Raw genomic sequence first — 20,058 nt, forward strand, 5'->3', positions numbered from 1 at the left:
TGAACAGTGGCTCCTGTTTATTTTCTACCTCCTCTGATTTTGGGGCTCACATCCTTCTTTCCATTATGATGAGTTCATTCCTCCATGTCCATCGTGGACTCGTACGTCTCACTGGTCAGCTGAGTTTGCTGCAGCTCTTCCAGAACATTAAAACTGTCCTCTGCCTCACTGCGCTCCCTCTCCTGATCAGACCCTTCCTCCTCCTCCTCCTCCTCCTCCTCCTCCGCCGCAGCGTCCCGTGACTCTACCACAACGCTGACAATGCAGCCGGAGCTGAGGTCCGGTAACGAGTCAGAGCTGGTGGCTTCCTGGCAGACGGCCGGGTCCGCGGCGCTCTCTGTGATCTGAGGCGGCCCGGGTTCAGGGGCTTCGCTCCCACCTGGATCTCCGTCGACCTCCTGAACGATGAGGTTCCTCAGCTTCCTCTGCCTGGGGTTGTAGTTCTCTGTGCGCTTGTGGATCTGGACATGTCGCCGCAGATGTGCCTGAAGGACAGACGTCGGATAATGAATTCAGGAAATCATGCAACGGGAGAGACTTTAATAAAACTTTGGCCAAAGTTAGACCTCTCAGCAAATAACAATTTAAATGTTTATGAGCAGTTCTCCACTGAAATTTTCCATAACTGGTTGCTTAATTCCTGATTCTATTAGTGACTAATTTCACATTCATTCAGTTTTAAGTCCAAGTGTTAATTTTGTCATTTTTGAGAATATATTTTTTGTGTATAGATAGTATCCATCACATTTTTCATGTGAAAATGTCCGACTTTGGCACATTTAATTTTGCAGTCCTTTACATTTATGTAGGGAATTAAGGAAGGTTACAAGGAAAGACAGAAGGAATGAAGGAAATCAGTATATAAGGAAGGACACGAGAAAGGAAGTACAGAAATATTTAGGAGATGAGGAAGGAAGGAAGGGTATAACAGAGATGTAGAATACAGGAAGGAAGGAAGGGAAGAAGGGAAGGAAGGAAGGAAGGCTATAACAGAGATGTAGAACACAGGAAGGAAGGAAGGAAGGAAGAATATAACAGATGTAGAACACAGGAAGGAAGGAAGGTAGGAAGGAAGGAAGGAAGGAAGGAAGGAAGGAAGGGTATAACAGAGATGTAGAACATAGGAAGGAAGGAAGGAAGGAAGGAAGGAAGGAAGGAAGGAAGGAAGGAAGGAAGGAAGGAAGGAAGGATATAACAGATGTAGAACACAGGAAGGAAGGAAGGAAGGAAGGAAGGAAGGAAGGAAGGAAGGAAGGAAGGAAGGATATAACAGAGATGTAGAACACAGGAAGGAAGGAAGGAAGGAAGGAAGGAAGGAAGGAAGGAAGGAAGGAAGGAAGGAAGGAAGGAAGGAAGGAAGGGTATAACAGAGATGTAGAACATAGGAAGGAAGGATATAACAGAGATGTAGAACACAGGAAGGAAGGAAGGTAGGAAGGAAGGAAGGAAGGAAGGTAGGAAGGAAGGAAGGAAGGGTATAACAGAGATGTAGAACATAGGAAGGAAGGAAGGAAGGAAGGAAGGAAGGAAGGAAGGAAGGAAGGAAGGAAGGAAGGATATAACAGAGATGTAGAACACAGGAAGGAAGGAAGGATATAACAGAGATGTAGAACACAGGAAGGAAGGAAGGAAGGAAGGAAGGAAGGAAGGAAGGAAGGAAGGAAGGAAGGAAGGAAGGAAGGAAGGAAGGAAGGAAGGAAGGAAGGAAGGATATAACTAAGAGATGTAGAACTAAGATTTAAATTTGACTTTGTAGAGTGCCCTGAGATTTTGTGTGTGACTTGGCGCTGTATTGAATTGGTTAATTGAGAAATAAAATAACTTTGTCTTAATCTATTTTCATATTTATCCTGGAGAATACCGATCTCAAAGCCCAGACTTGTCTAGATTGTAGGAGCTCTACATAAACTTTGTTGTAGGATGGCTTTCTGAATAAGCTAGCCATCCTCTACTGACTGATAGATTTCGGACTAATAAGGCAACATATTGTATGTGCCTAATAAAATGTTTAATAAATATAGTGAAGCAGTCTGCAGCAAGACCGGCGTCTATTCTCAACTAAACAACTACGAGAAAATTTCTTTGGGGCTGGTATTTGCTCCTAATATGTTGTGTTAATTGTTGTTTAATTGTGAATTTCTCTCATCGACAGCCGACACACTTTAGTTTTCTTTACGCTTAAATGTCTACAATTTGTTTTCTAACTTTTATGACGTATGAAGTGTCCAACAACCAGCTGTGTCTCTCTGAGTTTCATGTTCGAACCAACCTGTCGGGTGAACTTGTAGCCACAGTCGCTACATTCAAACTTCCTCATGCCCTTGTGGCGGCGCAGATGGACTAGTAGTTGCTCCCGTGCTAAAGGGGTGAAAAGAGATGCAACAATTCACAATAACAATATTCATTTCAACGGTAACAGAATATTCAGGATGTGCCGTCTTACCTTTGAAGGTTTTGTTGCAGATGTAGCAGCAGTGCGGTCGGCCCTCTTCGTGCTTACTGGCCTTGTGGCGGAGCAGAGAGCCTTTCTCAGTGAAGCGTTGCTCGCACAGGTCACAGCCGTAGGGTCGCTCCCCGGTGTGCGTACGGTGGTGCTTATCCAGACTCGCTGGTATTAAAACAGACATGCATTATCACCCACTGAAGAAAAGACTTCATCTCTGACGTAATTTGCCAGTTTTACCATATCTAATATACACCAAAGTTTTTGTTTTACGCAGCAACAGGAGGTACGGACTAATCCCTACCACCACTTACCTGTGGGGTTCCCCAAGGGCCAATACTTGGACCCTTTCTCTACCTTGGGACTACCATATAAAAAAAATTAAAAATAAAATCACCCCTGTGTCCTATCAGTAACGTAAGGGATAATGCCCAACAAGGTGTCCATTATAAGAAATTAATGGACTACGCAGAGTACGGTTGCTTCCGCTAAGTCCATTCATTTATGATAATAGACACCTCATCAGGCATTATCCCGCTTGTACCATGGTCACTTACAAAAGAAATAAATATTTAGAATAATCAGGCTATTTGACTGGAATTTTTTATTTTAGAAGCATGCTATAACACTTTTTAACGGACTCCCTGCAGCCAATCAGAGTCGAGTATTCACCCAGACCATTGTATAAGTAAAAATGACTCACAGAGCTGCATATCCCTGAAGCCTAGTGATCTTATAAAGTTCATTACTGTACATCAACGACTCTTAATGTTTAATTAAATTATAAGAAAAGTGCTCACTTTTGCCCCAAAATACATTTCCAATGCCACTGTCAAATCCCCTGGAATTTAATAATTTAAAACAGCCTACAATAGTTTTTAGATTTCTTTTTTTTTTTTTTTTTTGGTTTAAAAAACAACAAAAAAAAACTTACATTTGACAAAGAAGCAAAACCTCTTGTTTCCTCTAGCTATTCTCAGCTAAGAAATGTTATAAAAATAAATCCTTTCCTGCTAATATTATCTTTTCCATAACTATCTTTACAGGCTGGCGTTTCCCCGAGATAAAACACTCCTGTCCTTGTAACTGCTCAACAATCCACAAAAGTAATAAAATATGGCACAAAAATGTTAGCCTTGTACCTTTCAGAGTTTTGGAGCAACAGGTGTTTGAAATATGGTGAGGAAAATTTAAAAAAAAATGCTTTTGTTTATTTTTGGGTGGTGTATTGGAGCTGTGCAATATTAGGAAAATATGTAATCATATTGATGAAAGTTGCAATGAGGCAGCAGTCGCTACCTTGCGTCCTGAAGGTTTTCCCACAGAGGTGACACTGGTACGGTCTCTCGCCGCTGTGCACTCGTAGATGCATGTTGAGGTTGTTCTTCTGGGAGAACGGGTGGCCACATATGCTACAAACAAAGGGACGCTCATTCCTGTGAATAAGAACAAGGAACCACTTGATGCAAAGGAGAGTTTTGGTCTCCGATTAAAAATGGACGCATCCGAGTATAACGCATGAGATGCTTGTAATCTGGTATTAAAATGAGCCTGAGACCTTAGATGAATGTGAGCAAACACAATGTTACAAAAAAAATAATAATCATAGTGTGGAAAACGTAGAAAAGATTCCTGGATCTATGTGAGCTTCTGTGCTTTCTGTGTCTCTGCTCTGTCTTCTCTAACCCCCAGTGGGTCGAGGCAGATGAGCGTTCACACTGAGTCTGATTCTGGTTCTGCTGGAGGTTTCCCTCCCTGTTAAAGGGGAGTTTTCCTCTCCACTGTCGCTTCATGCATGCTCAGTATGAGGGATTGCTGCAAAGCCATCAACAATGCAGACAACTGTCCACTGTAGCTCTTACGCTCTTTCAGGAGGAGTGAATGCTGCTTGGAGAGACTTGATGCAACCTGCTGGGTTTCCTTAGAGAGGAAACTTTTGACCAATCTGTATAATCTGATTTAATTTGACTTTGGAATGTGCCTTGAGATGACATGTATCATAAATTGGCGCTATATAAATAAAATTGAATTGAAAACAATGTATACACTAGGATTTAAATATTTATCACAATTTTCCACACCTGTGACCATTTAGACATTTTGACCATCTCTTCTTCATTACATTGCTTCGCTTTACTGAGATTCGGGGGTGTTTTCTGTGCACAGCTGACTCGATGTTGCACTAAAGCATCTAAAAAAATACACTTGACGTGACCATTGCAACCCTTGTTACTTTCTATACCCGTCCTGTTGAAGATTTGCTTCTGTTTGGGATCATTGTCCTGTTGATGACCCAGTTTCAGTCAGGTTAGAGCTGTTGGACAGATTTTCTAGACTCACATTTGACTCAAGAATAGATACAGAGGGTAGACTCAATGACTACAAGATGTCCAGGTCAAGTGGCTGCAAAGAAAAGCCATAATCAACACCCCTCCACCCGTATTTTTCATAAATGTTGAAACCTTGTTCGGTATTCTCCAAACATGACCCTAGATTTGGTCTCAGATGTTTGACAAACATCGCTCTAGAAGTCTTGTAGTTTAATAAAATGCAGCTTTATAAACTTACAGTGAGCTGTGCTGTTGTTATGGTTGTCAGAGGGAGGAGACTTTTTCTGGGTAAATTCCTCAGGTTGTAAGTTTATAATTATCTTTGAGATGTCTTAAAAAAAGCTGCAGTGTTTCTACCTGTGGATGGCTTTGATGTGCATCTGCAGGCCGTTGCGACTGGAAGCTCGATGGCCGCACTCCTCACACACAAACGGCTTTTCACCTCGATGCTTGGCCGCCTCATGAACACGCAGCTCAGTCCGAGTTAGGAAGGTTTTGGGACACTGTGGACACTGGAAACAACGCTTGTCTGCTGTTAGTGTGCTCCTACCGCTGGACTCGGTTGTGCATAAAATGCAGACGACGGTATGAATATTAAAGGAGTTCTTCGTTGGGCTGGGACTTTATAGTGAAAAAGTTCTTATCGTGATAAGAATTTAGATTTATCTTGACAACGATAAATTTCAACTACTGATCTCTGAAAAACCCCAAAACAGCCAACATTGTCCAGATTGTTATTTTTGCTATTTTCTCCCCTGTTGGTTTATTGAGAAATATTAATAAATTGAAAAATATAATTAAATGCAGTTACTTTGTGCAGTTAGTTAGAGTCCCGATGAAACATATCTTGAATTTTGTTTAATATATGTTACATTTTTAAATGTTTTAAAGACAGTATTTGGGCTTATTTTGCTATAATTGACATGCAGTCACAGCCCCATCGTTACCTGAAAAAGACTGCAGGGACGTGTAAATAGTCTTTCATCATCACTTTCATTGTTATCACAACATTAGCACAATATATCATGATAAAATTTAAAGTGCATATCACCCAACCCCTACTGTTTATCCGGTCATGTCACTTTCAAAGCAAAGCCTTGGACCACAGAACCTTTATCGCTCCATTTTAACATCCCACTCTTATGCTCACCTTTATTTAAACACTCTTTCCTACATACAAAGTATATTTTCCCCCCGTTTTAAGGTGATTTATTACAGGCTTAAGTTAAAAAAAAAAAAACACCAGAATGAAATCCCTGCTCTGTACTCACCGCATGTGGTTTGGGATGTCCGTGGATCTTCATCAGGTGCGTCGTCAAGTTCTTCTTGTACATGAACTGTTCGTTACACGTTGAACACTTGGAGAAAAAAAAAAAGAGCCCCACCGTAGCATAAATCACGCGTTTTTGTTGTCTTTTTTGTCTGACTATTTCACCTGTGTCTGCAGGGCGTAGACAGTACCTTGTGGGGCATCTCCCCTGTGTGTGAAACGACATGCACTCGCAGCTCTTCCTTGGTGCTGAAGTTCAAGGAACACGTGGGACAGACGTGCAACTGGAAAGACAACGCCAACACAATCAGAACAGCTCTGAAGAGGTGTTGTTTTCTTTTTTTTCCACTCACCTGCACTCGGCCGCAGCGTCTGCTCTCGTGCACGGACAGATTCTCTTTCCTGAAGTACCTCTTTCCACACTGAGAACAACCAAAGAGCTTCTCCCCCGTGTGCCTCCTGCGGGAAACAAACGTGAGAGGCCATTCTCTCTGTGGAAACCTGGAGAATAAACCCGTCAGCCGTGCACCTGTTGTGGACTTTGAGGTAATATTTGCTTTTGAAGGATTTGAGGCAGATGGGGCACTGCGTTGAGCCTTTGTGGGACTCCTCCTCTGCGCCGTCGTCGTCCTTGCTGCTGTTGGTTTTACTCTGGGCCTTGCGCTTCTGTTGCAGTGACGCGGGCAGCGATGTGGAACTGGACTCAGCGGGGGGTAAATACTCCTCGTCCGTGTCCTCGACAGGACCTCCCAGATCCCCGCCGTCGTCCTCTCCTCCTTCCTCCGCTGCCGCTTCGCCCGCCACCTGGCCAGCGCCGCGGCCGTTCGCGTCCGTCTTCAGCTCCGTCGTCTGCGAAGAGCACAAAAAACACACACCTCCGGGGGTTCACTGGATGCACACGTGGTGCATTTTTCTTGCATCATGTTGCGCCACAGCTGAATTTTAAACCAGTTTTCAGATTTAGTTTTATTGGAGAACGTTAGCGGACGACCTGCATCATGAACGCCAAGGAACCACAGTGGGGACATTCTAAAAAGCTTAACGTGGCTTAAGGTAGGAAAACAACGAGGAATCATCACCAAATTGCGCATGGCCATATCTTGTCATGAAGACTTAAGCCTGTCAAAAAAATAAATAAACCGAAATCCATCGATTATAGAAGATATCTCACATTAACGTTTTCTTCTTTATTGGCGCCTATGGCGAGAAAAATGCTTAACGTGGTTTAATGTACTTAAACAATGCTCAGTGATCACCAAACTTCTCTTATATATTGCTTATCATAACCACTTAAAACTATCAAAAAATTGAACCCAAAGTCCAATTATTATGGACGTTATATGACATTAAGTATTTCATAGGCATAGAGGCCGGCTATATGAAAGCAGAAACGCTTAATGTTAGATAACTTCCATAATAATTGGACTTTGGGTTTGACATTTTGACAGTTATATGTGCTTATTAGGAGCAATATGAAAGAGAAATTTGGTGATCATTGATCGTTGATTAGGTACATTAAACCACGTTTTCTCGCCATAGGCGCCAATGAAGAAGAAAACGTTAATGTGAGAATATCTTCTATAATCGTTGGATTTCGGTTTATTTTTTTTTTGACAGGCTTAAGTCTTCATGACAAGATATGGCCATGCGAAATTTGGTGATGATTGCTCGTCGGTGAGTGCAGTACGCCTGAGACGCCACACAGATATGAGCCTTCGTCTAATCTGACAGGATGGGCAAGTATTAGTCTTACACTCCACATATCTGACCTTTATGAAGGCGTGGCATGAAGAAAGCTATAAAGAAGTCCTGTTGGCCACTGTGTATGTAGGAATCATAGCTATTTATAAGGAGGTGCTCTGGTCAGATGAGACCAATAGTGGAACTTTTAGACCGTCATGTAAAATGTTGTTTAAGGTAGAAAACCCTGCGCTCTGAACACACCATTCCCACCATTAAACATGTTAGCAGTAGCACCGTGCTCTATGGCTGCGGTTCTTCAGCTGGGCCGGGGACCATTGTCTGTACCTGCTGATCAGTGCAGGGTTGCTGCACTGCAAAAAACGGAACTAAAAATAAGTAAAATATTCTTAAAATGAGTGTATCCGTCCTTGATTTGAGCAGATAAACAAGATTATCTGTCAATGGAATAAGATTTTTGCACTTTAAATAGGGACAACTCATCTCCATCATCTTATTTCAAGTGCAGGATGTCTAATTATCTTATTTTATGGGACAAAATACTTATTCCTGCTGCACAGTGGCGCAGTGGGTAGCGCTGTTGCCTTGCAGCAAGAAGGTCCTGGGTTCGAGTACACCCCTGGGTCTTTCTGCATGGAGTTTGCATGTTCTCCCTGTGCATGCGTGGGTTCTCTCCGGGTACTCTGGCTTCCTCCCACAGACCAAAAACATGACTGTTAGGTTAATTGGCTTCTCTAAATTGTCCTTAGGTGTGAATGGTTGTTTGATCTGTTTGTCTCTCTGTGTTGCCCTGCGACAGACTGGCGACCTGTCCAGGGTGTACCCCGCCCCTCGCCCAGTGAACGCTGGAGATAGGCACCAGCACCCCCCGCGACCCCACGAGGGATTAAGCGGTTTGGAAAATGGATGGATGGAAAATACTTATTCCATTGGCAGATAATATTATTTACCTGCTCAAATCAAGGACAAAAACACAAACTTTAAGAACATTTTACTTATTTTTAGATCCGTTTTTGCAGTGTGGGAACTGGTGTCTGTCTCCAGAGATCATTGAGTTAGAGGCAGGGTACACCCTGGACGGGTCTCCAGCCTATCACAGACCAGCGCGGGATGCTGGTGTGAGTATGCAGACATACTCACACCTAAGGAAAATTGAGGAAGCCCAATTTCCCAGACAGCCATGTTTTGGACTGTAGCAGGAAACCGGAGTACCCAGAGAAAAGCCCCACTCCCACGGGGAGAACGTGCAAACTCCATGCGGAAAGACCGCAGGCCAAGGGACCTTTTTGCTCCAAGGCTACAGCTTTAACAACTGTGCCACTCTGCAGCTTTGTATTCCTGACAGAAATCATAACCAACATGCAATAACTAATGTGCAATTCTATTTAATACACTGTGCAATAATCCTGAAAGAAGTGACTCCTGCTGCTACCACACCCGAATATATATGTATGTAAATACACACGCTTATAAGCCACAGTGAATGTACAGAAGACATCCTCTGCCTTATTTCTTTTTGTATTTTTTTCTTTCTTTTTGCTTTTTCCTACCAACTCCTTTTGATCCATGGTATAAAGAGGACATACTGTGTATATATTTGATGCACCTCGTCCTACTTGACTCCTCTCTCCTATGATTACTGATTACTGAACCGATGTGACGTGTCAATTTCGCCAATGTGAGATTAATAAAGCTGATCTTATCTTATCTTAAATCCCGTCAAAGGCAGAAAAAAAAAACTTAAAACCTACAGCAGTGGGGCTGGGCAATATATCATATTTTAAAAAATATCAGATTTAAAAGAAAAAAGATACAAGATACTTTCTGCATTGAGTTTATATCAAGAGATGGTCTATGCTGTGTTATATTTAGATTTTTATGTATTCCAGAAGGTTATTTTTCAGCTGTTTCTCATATTCATCTACAGCTGTTTGTTAAAGAAAACGTCCCTGTGAGACATTTGGGATAAAGCTTTGATTCAGAGAAGGGTTTTTTTATAATAACTTTATCAAAAGAAAAACATATCGAGATGAAAATCGTATATCAGCCTAAAAATATCAAAATATTATTTTTGGTCCGTATCACCAAGCCCTACTACAGCAGTACAATAACCCTAAACGTACATCCAGAGCTGAACAGGCTTGTTTCAATCAAAGCAAACTAACTCGGCGTTAGAATGGGTCCAGTCAATGTCCAGACCTAAATAAAGTTGAGAATCTGTGGCAAGTCTTGAAAACTGAGGTTCATAGATACTCTCTATCTATCTAACCTGATACCATGCTACAGTATTCAGCAAAGAAGACAGCAAGTTTCCAGATGTCCCTTAAGACTCGAAGCTGGAAATGCAGCAAAATGTGGTTCTGTAAAGCATTCCCCTCAGGATGCCAGAATACAAATGGAATCAAGACTTAAAAAAAAAAAAAAAAAAAAAAAAAAAAAAAAAAGTGAAAACCACACACCCAATTCCTCCCACTTAAAAATGGTGCCCTGCTTGGTGTTGCTCCATCACATGAAATACATTCAGGGCTGTGGTTTTAACATGAAAAAATTTGGAAAAGTTTAAGCACTATGACTATAACCTGCATGTACTTTACCTCAGAATCAGCAGCTGGCTGATCTGATGTCAGGTTCTCCTCCACGCCGTCACACGTCTCTTCCTCAACAGGAGCGAGATCAGCTTTGGGATCCGACGTGGGGGTTGCCCCAGAGGTCACCAGCCTCTTAGGGCCCTTCACTACTCGGCCGGAGCGTGTGGTGGTGGGAGCAGCATCCAGCGAGGTAAAACCGGCTGCAGAAGCATCAAAACCGGACTCTCCTGCTGCGGCCGCTACAGCGTTCTCCTCCTTCACGGCGTCCGTCGGGCGCTTTTTGGGTCGACCTCTTTTCCGTTTCAAAGGGACGGGGTGACCAGAGGTCACCTGGAACTGCCGACAGAGCGAGAGGGCTTCAGGCACGCACAGGCTGGTTGCCGCTTGCTGCACCTGCTGCAGGTTGTTCGCTTCCAGCTTGAGCTCTCCGGTGTAGACAAAGTTCAGAAGCAGCTCCAGGCCGTCGCTGGGGCAGCCCTGCAGGCACAGCTCCGTGTGCGCAGCGGGGTTCGGGGCGGACGCCTCGAACAGATCACTGAAGCAGGCGAGGATGTTGCGATGAGCCACGTGAAGCGCCCCGTTGCCCAAGTTAAGCACGGCGTCGCAGAATCTCCCCACTGCTCTCTGCTGGTTTAGAGAAGAAAGGACACGCTGCGCATGGCTGGTGTCAGCAGCAGCCATCCTTCCAGCTCTGCTGCAACCACAGGAGCACAGAGGTTTAATGTTTGATATCGTCAGAACTGCATAAGTAACATAATTCTTCATTTCTTTGCCTGGATTTATTTAAGACAGTGTTTTAATGAAGCAAAAATAAAATCAAGAGATTTAACCTATTAGCCTGACAATTAATGTTTTTCACTTAATCATTTCCAGAACCATGCTGTTTGTTAACTGCTAATAAAAAATAGATAGCATTTTTTTTTTGCCGTACTTTAAATAAATACTATGAAAAACCTCTGCTTGTTTATTTATTTGTCTATTTAAAAGCCCCAGCCTGCAGTACTGGTGAGCAAATTTAACTTTTCAGCAATTACAAACTCCATTTAAATAATCGTTACATTCTGCAGATTTCACACGTCATTTGAAACTGCAGGTAAAATACAGCATAATTAGATTTGAGCATTTTATTTGGAGCACAAATTCAGGAGACCACCGTAGGGCCCAGGAGGTTATTTTCATTTTTGAAAACATTAATCCCATAAAACACTGTTTCTTGTACACATATTAATAAAAAACAAACTTTCATTTAACAACCACAAACTCATGTTTTTGTACTGTGGTTGTACCTGATAGATCAACACACAGCAACATGACACGGTGGAGTGGAAAAGTATGACTGCGCCAGCTCCATGTTCCCCCGCTGGACTGGTGCAGTAGTGCTGCACTCTAGTTTCAGACAATAGACCAACCAGAGTGCTGTGAGATGTTTAAAGCTTAGGGATTTTGTTTTATAGCCTTAAACCTGCTTTAAATTTCTCCACAACTTCATCCCTTACCTGTCTGCTTTTTCTCTTGATCTTTATGATTCAATCATTCTTAGTGGCCAATGATATATATGGGAAGTTTCAATCTGGCTTCAGATCTTTTCATAGCACTGAAACAGCACTGTTGAGAGTTTTTAATGATTTAATGGTGACTGTTGACTCAGGAAATCCTGCTATGCTAGTGCTCCTTGATCTTACAGCTGCCTTTGTGGACCATGGGATTCTCTTAGCGCGACTTGAGCAGTGGGTGGGCATTACAGGACCTGCTCTGTCATGATTCCAATCTTATTTGACCGATCGGAGCTTTTCAGTGCAGCTAGGCTAGGTGAATTCACCTCATCTTCAGCTCCTTTGAGTTCTGGGGTTCCCCAAGGCTCCATTCTTGGACCTATTCTTTTTCTTCTATATATGTTACCATTAGGGTCAATTTTCAGGAACCATAATCTTTCTTTTCATTGTTATGCTGATGACGTCCAGATCTACTTTCTCTTAGCATCAAAATCCAACAACCCCGTACAGTCATTTTCTGACTGCTTAAACGATGTTAAATCGTGGATGACCTCAAACTTTCTGAATCTGAATGAAAGTAATACCGAAATTATTATGTTTGGTTGTAGTCCAGCAGTTTTTCCTCCTGGCTCCTTGGGCCCTCTTACGCCTAATATTCGATCATCAGTAAAAAATATTTGACGACAGGTTGAAATTCGATCGCCAGGTTAGTTCGGTCGTAAAAAACAGCTTTTACCAGTTAAGAATTTTATCAAAAGTGAAAAGGTACCACCACACAGAGATCTGGAGACTGTAATCCATGCTTTTATTAATCAAGATTGGATTACTGTAATTCATTATATGCTGGCTTGGACCACTCACTTTTACACTGTCTGCAGTTGGTACAAAATGCAGCTGCCCGTCTCCTTCCTGGCACACGTAAACGTGACCACATATCACCCGTTCTAGCCTTGTTGCACTGGCTCCCGGTTGTTTTTAGAATAGATTTTAAAATTGTATTGTTTGTTTTTAAAGGTCTTAATGATCCAGCCCCCCAATATTTGACTGAGCTTTTCCAAATCCATGCCCCGGCCAGAACACTGACATTCCTCTAATCAGTTGCTACTGGCCAGACCTAAAACCAAAGGTGATCGCGCCTTTATGGCAGCGGCACCGGCATATTCAACCGGCAGGCTCCTTTGAGGTTTTTAAATCCTCTCTAAAAGCACACTTCTTCTCCCTGGCTTTTAATCAAGTCTAAGTGGACATTTAGGAAAAATATTATTTAAATTGAAACATTTATCCTATTATATTTTATCTCCATTAAATTTTTTTTCCCCATTGCATTTAAGTATTTTAGCTTTCAGTTTTTATCTTATGCTCTGCAACTGTGATTTCTGTACAGCACTTTGGTCAACCCCGGTTGTTTTAAATGTGCTTTATAAATAAAGGTTGAGTTGAGTTCTCTAGCAAACCTCTGAGGCAGCAAACCATCACATTTTATAACAAGATCAATTTTTACTGAACTCTATTTACTAATAAAGTTACTTCTGAAGACAGTTGGTTGCACTGGATTTTAGATGTAAGAACATCAGAATAAAAGGGGCTGAATACAAATGCACTATACATATTTCTATTTATATAGATACAATAAGAAATTTATATTTTTGTCCTACTTGGTCAGTCACACAAAAGCACCACTGTGTGGGACTATAACATAAAGTCCACCCAAAATGCATACAGGTTTGTGCAAGTAATGTGAGAAAATGTGGAAAAGCTCAAGAGGTATGAACATTTTTATTGCAAGGAACTTTACTCTCTGTGTTTCTAATAATTATTGAGTCCCCTGCATGCCTTACCGAGCGCGTTTTCTGTATTTTGTGTGTAAAAATAAAATACACATAATTGTTAAGCTTTATCATTAGGCCTACATTGGAATTAGTAATAGCATAACAGTGTCCGACACGTCAAAGCCCCAAATTGACGTTTTCCATTGACTAGTGTGCATCCAGTTCAGTTGACTGCTTTGGAATAAATAGAATCCCTTCCCAAACTGCGCACCTTCACGTTTCATTCTGGCACATACCTTTAAAGACGCTCCCTTAGCGCGGCACGCCTCAAACAGCGACAATCGGATGCTTGCGTCTGCAGGACGAGATTAATCAGATTTAGTTAATAAACCTCTGTTATGCGCCATATATAATATGGACAGCTGGTCGAATAAGAAAAACGTAGCTACATTAACCTTCTTTTCCTTTCTTGCAGGCCCCTAAATGAAAAGGGAAGAGGATGTGACGCCGTTGAACTACGGGAAAGTTTTTTTTTCGGTGCATACAATCAATATTATTATTTAAAAAAAGAAAAATGATCCAAAATATGTTGTTTCTAAGTAATACGCCTGTCAGCATTTTTCCTTTACGTTTTAGCTCAGGAGAATACGTGATTAATCTATCCGTGTTGTTTATTACTCTTTATTTTTAAAATAAATATTCTCCTGGAAAGTTTTTTGTCGGCCGGTTTCCTGCGTTTGTCGTCTCGTTGCCTGACAACCAATCACAACAGCGCGTTGATCCAGCATGGGAGGTCTGCTAGTTTGCGATTCACACACGCAGGTTAGCCTGCTAGCGCTGGCTAGTTAGCATAGCTCCGGTTCCGTCCGTAGATTTATTCACATTTATATAGTATACACGTTGTTTGGTTAGTGAATGTAAAAGACGTGCTAGCTGTAGCTTGCATCGGTTTTACCTAAGTGGGTGGTAAGTTTTGTTTGTTTTTATCTGGACGGCTTTAGCTTCAGGCTAATGCTACTGCTCTGCACAGGTTGTTTTGTGTTTGCCCGAGTAACGATTAGTTCGCAGAAAACTTAAAATTGAGGTTCTTAATGCACAGCCCGGAAACACTTTTATTAAAAACACATTTCGCTCGAATACGGTTTTTGCACGTTCAGCTTCTCCTAAAATGTTTTCCAACTTGGAAGCTAGCCGAGGCTAACTTCCTCTGATAATAACAACAAAAAAAGATTTGTAACAGGGTTGACGATGTTAAAGTGGAATTTGGAGTCATTTAGGGGTCCAATATGGATGAGTATTTTAAAAAAAGATTAATGAATGTAAGAATAAGATAAAACAGAAACAAATGGCACTTGATTTGCAACAAATTTAGATTAAGAAGCATGTGAAAACCGGTTTGTGCAGGCTATGCCATCTTTATGTCGTTGCTTATTGTGGAGTATATTTATAAGTAAAATTCAAAACAACAAAATTAAATGGCATTAGATGAACTCTTAAATGACACCAAGATCTTATATGAGGGTTAAAACATAAAACTTATTTCGTTATAGGGTAATTTATATCCTTCACTTTATGAGTTGTTTGAAAATCTGTAGTTAAAAATGACATATTTGCAATACATTTTCAGATGTTGAATGGTCTACATTTTTTCTCAAGTGGTCAGTATAAATCTCTGGCTTTTGACTTGAAATGGTTCTTGTATTCAGCCAAAATGTTACATTTGTGATTGCAGTGTAGGATTTTTACTATTAAAAACAGCAACAGAAGATGTTTTGCTTCAGAGCAAAAAAAGGCTCATTTCAAGAAGAGTTAGACCCTAAAAGGCTCATTTCAACAAGGGGCAAGTAGAGTCCGGTGGGGGTGAAAATGACAATGGAAAAGCAGCATAAATAACTTTCCTGTCTCTTTACAGGTTCCACACTTTTGATTTGCCTCTGCACAGCATTACTGCATGTTGATTACAAGATCATGAAGAACAAAAACACCCAGGTAAAAGGCAAATCTCAAAAATGGAAAGACGTGAGGAGCAAACGGTGCATATCTTCCATCAAGTCCTCAGATCTGAACTCGAGTCCTGTCGCGGTCAAGATAATAAAGGAGGTGTCTGTGAAGAAAAAAACTGTAAAGAGGCTAAAAAAAAAACCAAAAGCTGTCGCTGAAAACAAGAAAAACTCCCCCGCATCAGGATATAAGAAGTCTGCCTTTCAAGCCAATGGGTGCTCAACGTTTGCCTTGGATGATGAGAAAGAAGACTTTCAGGACTGGAGGGAGGGTTCTGACTCAGTTCACGCTAATGGTGTAGAGACGTCAGACGACACAGAAGTCCAGGGGGGTAGACTGGAGGGGGAGGCTCTTCATCACTGTGCACAAAGAGGCAACCAAGAGAACCGTGCAGTGTTGGTCATGCAGAAAAATGAGGTGTGCTTCACCAAACAGTCCCCAGTTAATAAACAGATACAGTTCATAACAAGTTCTATATTTAAACGTCCTGTTTACTTTCTTCCAGACGCTGTGCTTCCGCGGCAAGTGCACTGTGACCTGTTTATACGGCCGTGTTGAAGTGATGGGATTTACCATCGACGAGGGGCAGAAGCCGTATCCCCTCTTTTCCCCAGCTTCACACTGCCCTCTCACCATCAGAGCGCTGGGGAACTCCGAGTACGTCAGAGACAACAGAACCGAGGCGTCCAACATCCTTCAAGAATATCTCTCCCAAGGTAAACTGCAAGTCTCCTGTGAATCAAGTGAAGAAGAAATACTGTTAACTCTTCAGGCTAAAATTTAAGAAAACCGAGAAGACCAGGGTTTCCCCCAGCCTGACAGGCCGCCATGCTTTACTCTCCGCCCCTCGCCAGGCTAAGTATCATTTGTCTATTTTAGATGTGTCTGCGTAACACGGTCGTTAAGGTTCTCGTCCGTGAGAAAACCGGCCTAAATCGCTAACGCGCTAGGTGTTGTTAGCTCGACGCACACTATGTCGACGATGCGAATCACACTGCAAAAAGAGAACTAAAAATAAGTAACATTTTCTTGAAATTAATGTATTTGCCCTTGATTTGAGCAGGTAAATAAGATTGAGTATTTCTACCCCTGAAATAAGATAATTTGATATACTGCACTTGAAATAAGATGATGGAGATGAATTGTTCTTATTTTAGGTGCAAAAATCTCATTCCATTGGCAAAAAGCCTAATTTACCTGCTCAAATCAAGGGTAAATATATTAATTTAGCTTATTTTTAATTCTATTTTTGCAGTGCAGCGCAGCATGAATAACCAGTATCCAACCTATAAAAATAATTTCATTGCTGTCAAAAGTCCGCGGTCTTGCACTTTAAAGTCCTTATCGTTGTTCTGGCCACAGTTTAGGCAAAAACCTTCCCTGAAAGCCATAAATCTTAAGCTGTGCCTTATTCATTAGTACGGTCAGATCTGTGATCCAGATATTTATCCCGGTGGATTATTTTACCCCTAAATAATAGCCCCTCATTTGACCCGTATGAATCTCCCACTCCCACTGCCCGCGCTCCACAGTAGCGCGCGCCGTTAGCAAAGCCCACAACGACACCTGCCGCCAGGATTAGCCCATTTTTGGGGGGGAAATTCCTGAGATGATGCATAGAGACGTACCAAACAGTATTTTGTAACCAGCTTTCAATCTCTGGTTTAAAGCTGATGTAACAACAGCTTTAAGAAAAATGTATGCCTCCCTACATGGAGCAGTCTTTTTAATAGTTTTAATGAGAGCAGAGGCCATGAGAGAAGAGTCTATTTAATAGTGTCTCACCGTTACTTTAAAATAGGAGTGCAAAATATATCAGCATTAATACCATTGTCAACCGGTAGTAGTCATGTTTAGAAATATTGATTGGTCAGTTCTATTAGTAAAAAGAACAATATTAATAATCAGTGTTTATTTCAATCTTGTGGATGCATTTTGGGGGGGGGGGAGGTCGGCCATGTTGTATTTGTTTGGGCATGTGACAGTGGTAGTGATGCAGCGCAGAGAACCGATGTCAGCAGTGTGGTCATTATTTCATGGAGTCCTATAGGTCAGGCAAATGTATATAAAATCAGTTATTTGTCCTGACAATAATATTGGCCCTAGTTTTCATATCGGTCCATCCCTACTTTAAAAAGGTGGTCGCCAGGGTCCATTTTCCTTCATGTTTTAGACGTTTGATTCAGGAGATTACATTATCTCTTCATCACAGAATTAAGTGCGGCAGAAGCCTGTTAATCATTCATTTAAGTCAGGTTTTAAACAACAAGGAAAGACCCGATCCCTCATTCACACAGATTCCATCATCCATGTGTACTCCCTTCCGTCACAAATATGATTGGATTGCATTGATTGGATTGCTGCAGGGCACGTTTTAAAATAGGAGCACAGCCGACCTAAAACATGCAGGACCGTGGGTAAAGACAAAGTAATTACACAATTGACGTTTTTAAATTTACATTAGCATCCTAAGTTACAGTTAGCATGGCTTCCATTTGTTAAGGGTAGTCATTGAGTGTGTAGTTCCTTACCTTAATGCTGATATTTCCATAAGGCTTGCAACATTTCCAAATCCAGCATAATTCAAAACAGCTAGAAGTTAAAAGGTCACAATAAATCAAAGCAGTTTTGCTTTAATACATTAAGCCTTCCTGTTATCTGCTTCAGGTATCGCTCTCTTGCACCCTGAATTGACCATACCTTACTAGGCATGTCGTAGAAAATAGTTTCCCCTTTTAATAGCAATCTGTTCTTCTTGGGATATTGTTTTTAAGCACTTAAAAGATATGAAAAATAGCTAACTGAGTCTTTTTGTTTCAGTGGCATCTTCCACACAACAAAGTACTGTTGTCGGCACCTGATAGCATTTGCATATGATGCGTTCATTGACAGGAAAGAGATTGGATTTTTGAGCTTCCAACCAGTCAGTCGCTGGTCGGACTGAAAATCTGCTAATTCTGGTCCAAAAAGAGATTTCCTGGTTCATCTCTAAGCCTGGAGAGTTTATTGTGAGATTTTACTCAACAGATTATTGATTAAAGGCGAATAATTTGTTTAAAATGTTTTTTTGCAGCATCGCGAAAGAAGTTGGTAAAAAAGGTGACGTCGTCGTCGTCCATCATCCTGCTGGATCCTTTGGAGACAACTCTGACGCGCTTCCTGTCGAGCTTTACACACCTCAGCGAACTCTTCAGCCCCCCCGTGGTAAGCCGGACAGTTTTTCTGTGGCGTCACTCAAAGCTCAGCCCCATGAGTGTGTCGGGTCTTTCGGGCACGTTGGGAGAGATCCACTGATGGGTTTTCTGTCTACGCGTCTGCAGAGTGAACTCATGTCGGCCGTTCCTGACACGCCACTGAACAGCCTGGGGATGATTCCCCTAGCCAGCGCCGTCGAGGGAATGAAAACGTCCAGGAGCTGCAGCGATGCTCTCGGCGCTGTCGTCAACGCGTGCAGGGGTGAGCGTCTCCGTGTCCCGTCTCCTACAAGTCTGTCCCAAGTTTCCCTCCTTTTGAACTTTCAAACACAGAAAACAGGTCTAAGTGCCTTTCATATAGAATTATATTCAATAAATTAGGAGCATTAGTGAAACATTTATTTTATTTCAGCAGCTCCATCACAACACAATCGATGGATTGATTATGCGTAGACTGATGTTTTTCTAGCCTTTGTTTCTGTTTTCTTATGTTTTTAATGAAAATTCAACATTTAAGATATTACATCGGACCATTTAAAAATAATATTTTACCACAGAGATGCGGGCTTAATGAAAAGTATGAATGTAATGCCTTCTTAAGTTATTATTTTCAAGAGGTCGTCTGACAAGGGAGCCTCATCCGAACATATATTCCAAATTATTGACTTTGATTTTAGCTGTATGCCATTGCCCCATTGTCGCTCTTATGATTCTCTTCATTTTCTTTGCTGTTGAATTTTACAAACTATTCAAACTCGCATTTAAAATTGATTTTTCTCACTTTGAAGACTCATTTCTGCCATCAGATAGTGTTCTCTCATTTAATGCTTAGCTTTGGACCCGTGTCTTTTTTTTTAGGAGACTTGGACGGTTGTGGCGTTATTCTGGTGTGCGGGACCAAGAATGTGGGCAAATCAACATTTATTCGGATCCTCATCAATACGTTACTGAATCAGTGAGTTCTCTAAACCCATATTTACTTATTTCTTATATATTTTTTTTATTCATCAAATCCTAAAAAGTCTAAAAGCTAATGTGTTTTTAATGCTTTGTCATGTTTCTTAGCCTGAATTAAAAGATAACTCTGAGCTTTTTCTGTGTATCGTAGTACTTCCAGTGTGGATTATTTGGAAGGAGATCTCGGTCAAACTGAATTCACCCCCGCTGGTTGCCTGTCTTTGTCAACCGTCAAAGAACCTCTTCTGGGTAAGAATCCATTTTCCCCACCGTATGTTTTGCTTGATTTCAGGATTGAATTATTATTATTAT

The 20,058-nt window shown here is 41.5% G+C and overlaps 2 protein-coding genes across 4 annotated transcripts in view; one reads left to right on the forward strand and one right to left on the reverse strand.

Annotated features, from left to right (window-relative positions):
- zbtb48 (zinc finger and BTB domain containing 48) lies at window positions 1–14,115 on the reverse strand. The gene is made up of 12 exons (XM_036141748.1): window positions 14,050–14,115; window positions 13,891–13,949; window positions 10,339–11,026; window positions 6,573–6,892; window positions 6,397–6,502; window positions 6,235–6,327; window positions 6,045–6,131; window positions 5,131–5,285; window positions 3,743–3,879; window positions 2,444–2,608; window positions 2,270–2,358; window positions 1–485 (listed from the first exon to the last, which is right to left on the reverse strand). The coding sequence occupies exons 3-12, from the start codon at window positions 11,011–11,013 to the stop codon at window positions 75–77; spliced, it is 2,238 nt and encodes a 745-aa protein (XP_035997641.1). The 5' UTR covers window positions 11,014–11,026; window positions 13,891–13,949; window positions 14,050–14,115; the 3' UTR covers window positions 1–74.
- nol9 (nucleolar protein 9) overlaps window positions 14,074–20,058 on the forward strand; it is a 15,511-nt gene continuing 9,526 nt past the window's right edge. The window contains exons 1-7 of one of the 3 annotated variants that reach the window (XM_036141740.1): window positions 14,074–14,131; window positions 15,507–16,012; window positions 16,101–16,311; window positions 18,669–18,799; window positions 18,916–19,051; window positions 19,648–19,744; window positions 19,898–19,995. In XM_036141740.1, the coding sequence (XP_035997633.1) occupies window positions 15,563–16,012; window positions 16,101–16,311; window positions 18,669–18,799; window positions 18,916–19,051; window positions 19,648–19,744; window positions 19,898–19,995 (1,123 nt within the window). In that variant the 5' untranslated portion in view covers window positions 14,074–14,131; window positions 15,507–15,562. Of the gene's footprint in view, window positions 14,132–14,291; window positions 14,561–15,506; window positions 16,013–16,100; window positions 16,312–18,668; window positions 18,800–18,915; window positions 19,052–19,647; window positions 19,745–19,897; window positions 19,996–20,058 lie in introns of those variants that run through there. The other 2 variants (XM_036141736.1, XM_012863461.3) reach the window with 2 other exon arrangements.

This window comes from Fundulus heteroclitus, chromosome 1 (assembly GCF_011125445.2).
Source record: "Fundulus heteroclitus isolate FHET01 chromosome 1, MU-UCD_Fhet_4.1, whole genome shotgun sequence".
Taxonomy (NCBI): Eukaryota; Metazoa; Chordata; class Actinopteri; order Cyprinodontiformes; family Fundulidae; genus Fundulus; species Fundulus heteroclitus.

What these genes read in the sequence shown, in the direction of transcription:
- zbtb48 (XM_036141748.1), bottom strand. Translation starts at nt 11,013, where the DNA reads ATGGCTGCTGCTGACACCAGCCATGCGCAGCGTGTCCTTTCTTCTCTA. An exon ending in GACGCTGCGGCCGAGTGCAG is followed by an intron (nt 6,328 to 6,396) that starts GTGAGTGGAAAA and finishes TTGTCTTTCCAG; the next exon opens with TTGCACGTCTGTCCCACGTG. An exon ending in CAGGGGAGATGCCCCACAAG is followed by an intron (nt 6,132 to 6,234) that starts GTACTGTCTACG and finishes TTTTTCTCCAAG; the next exon opens with TGTTCAACGTGTAACGAACA.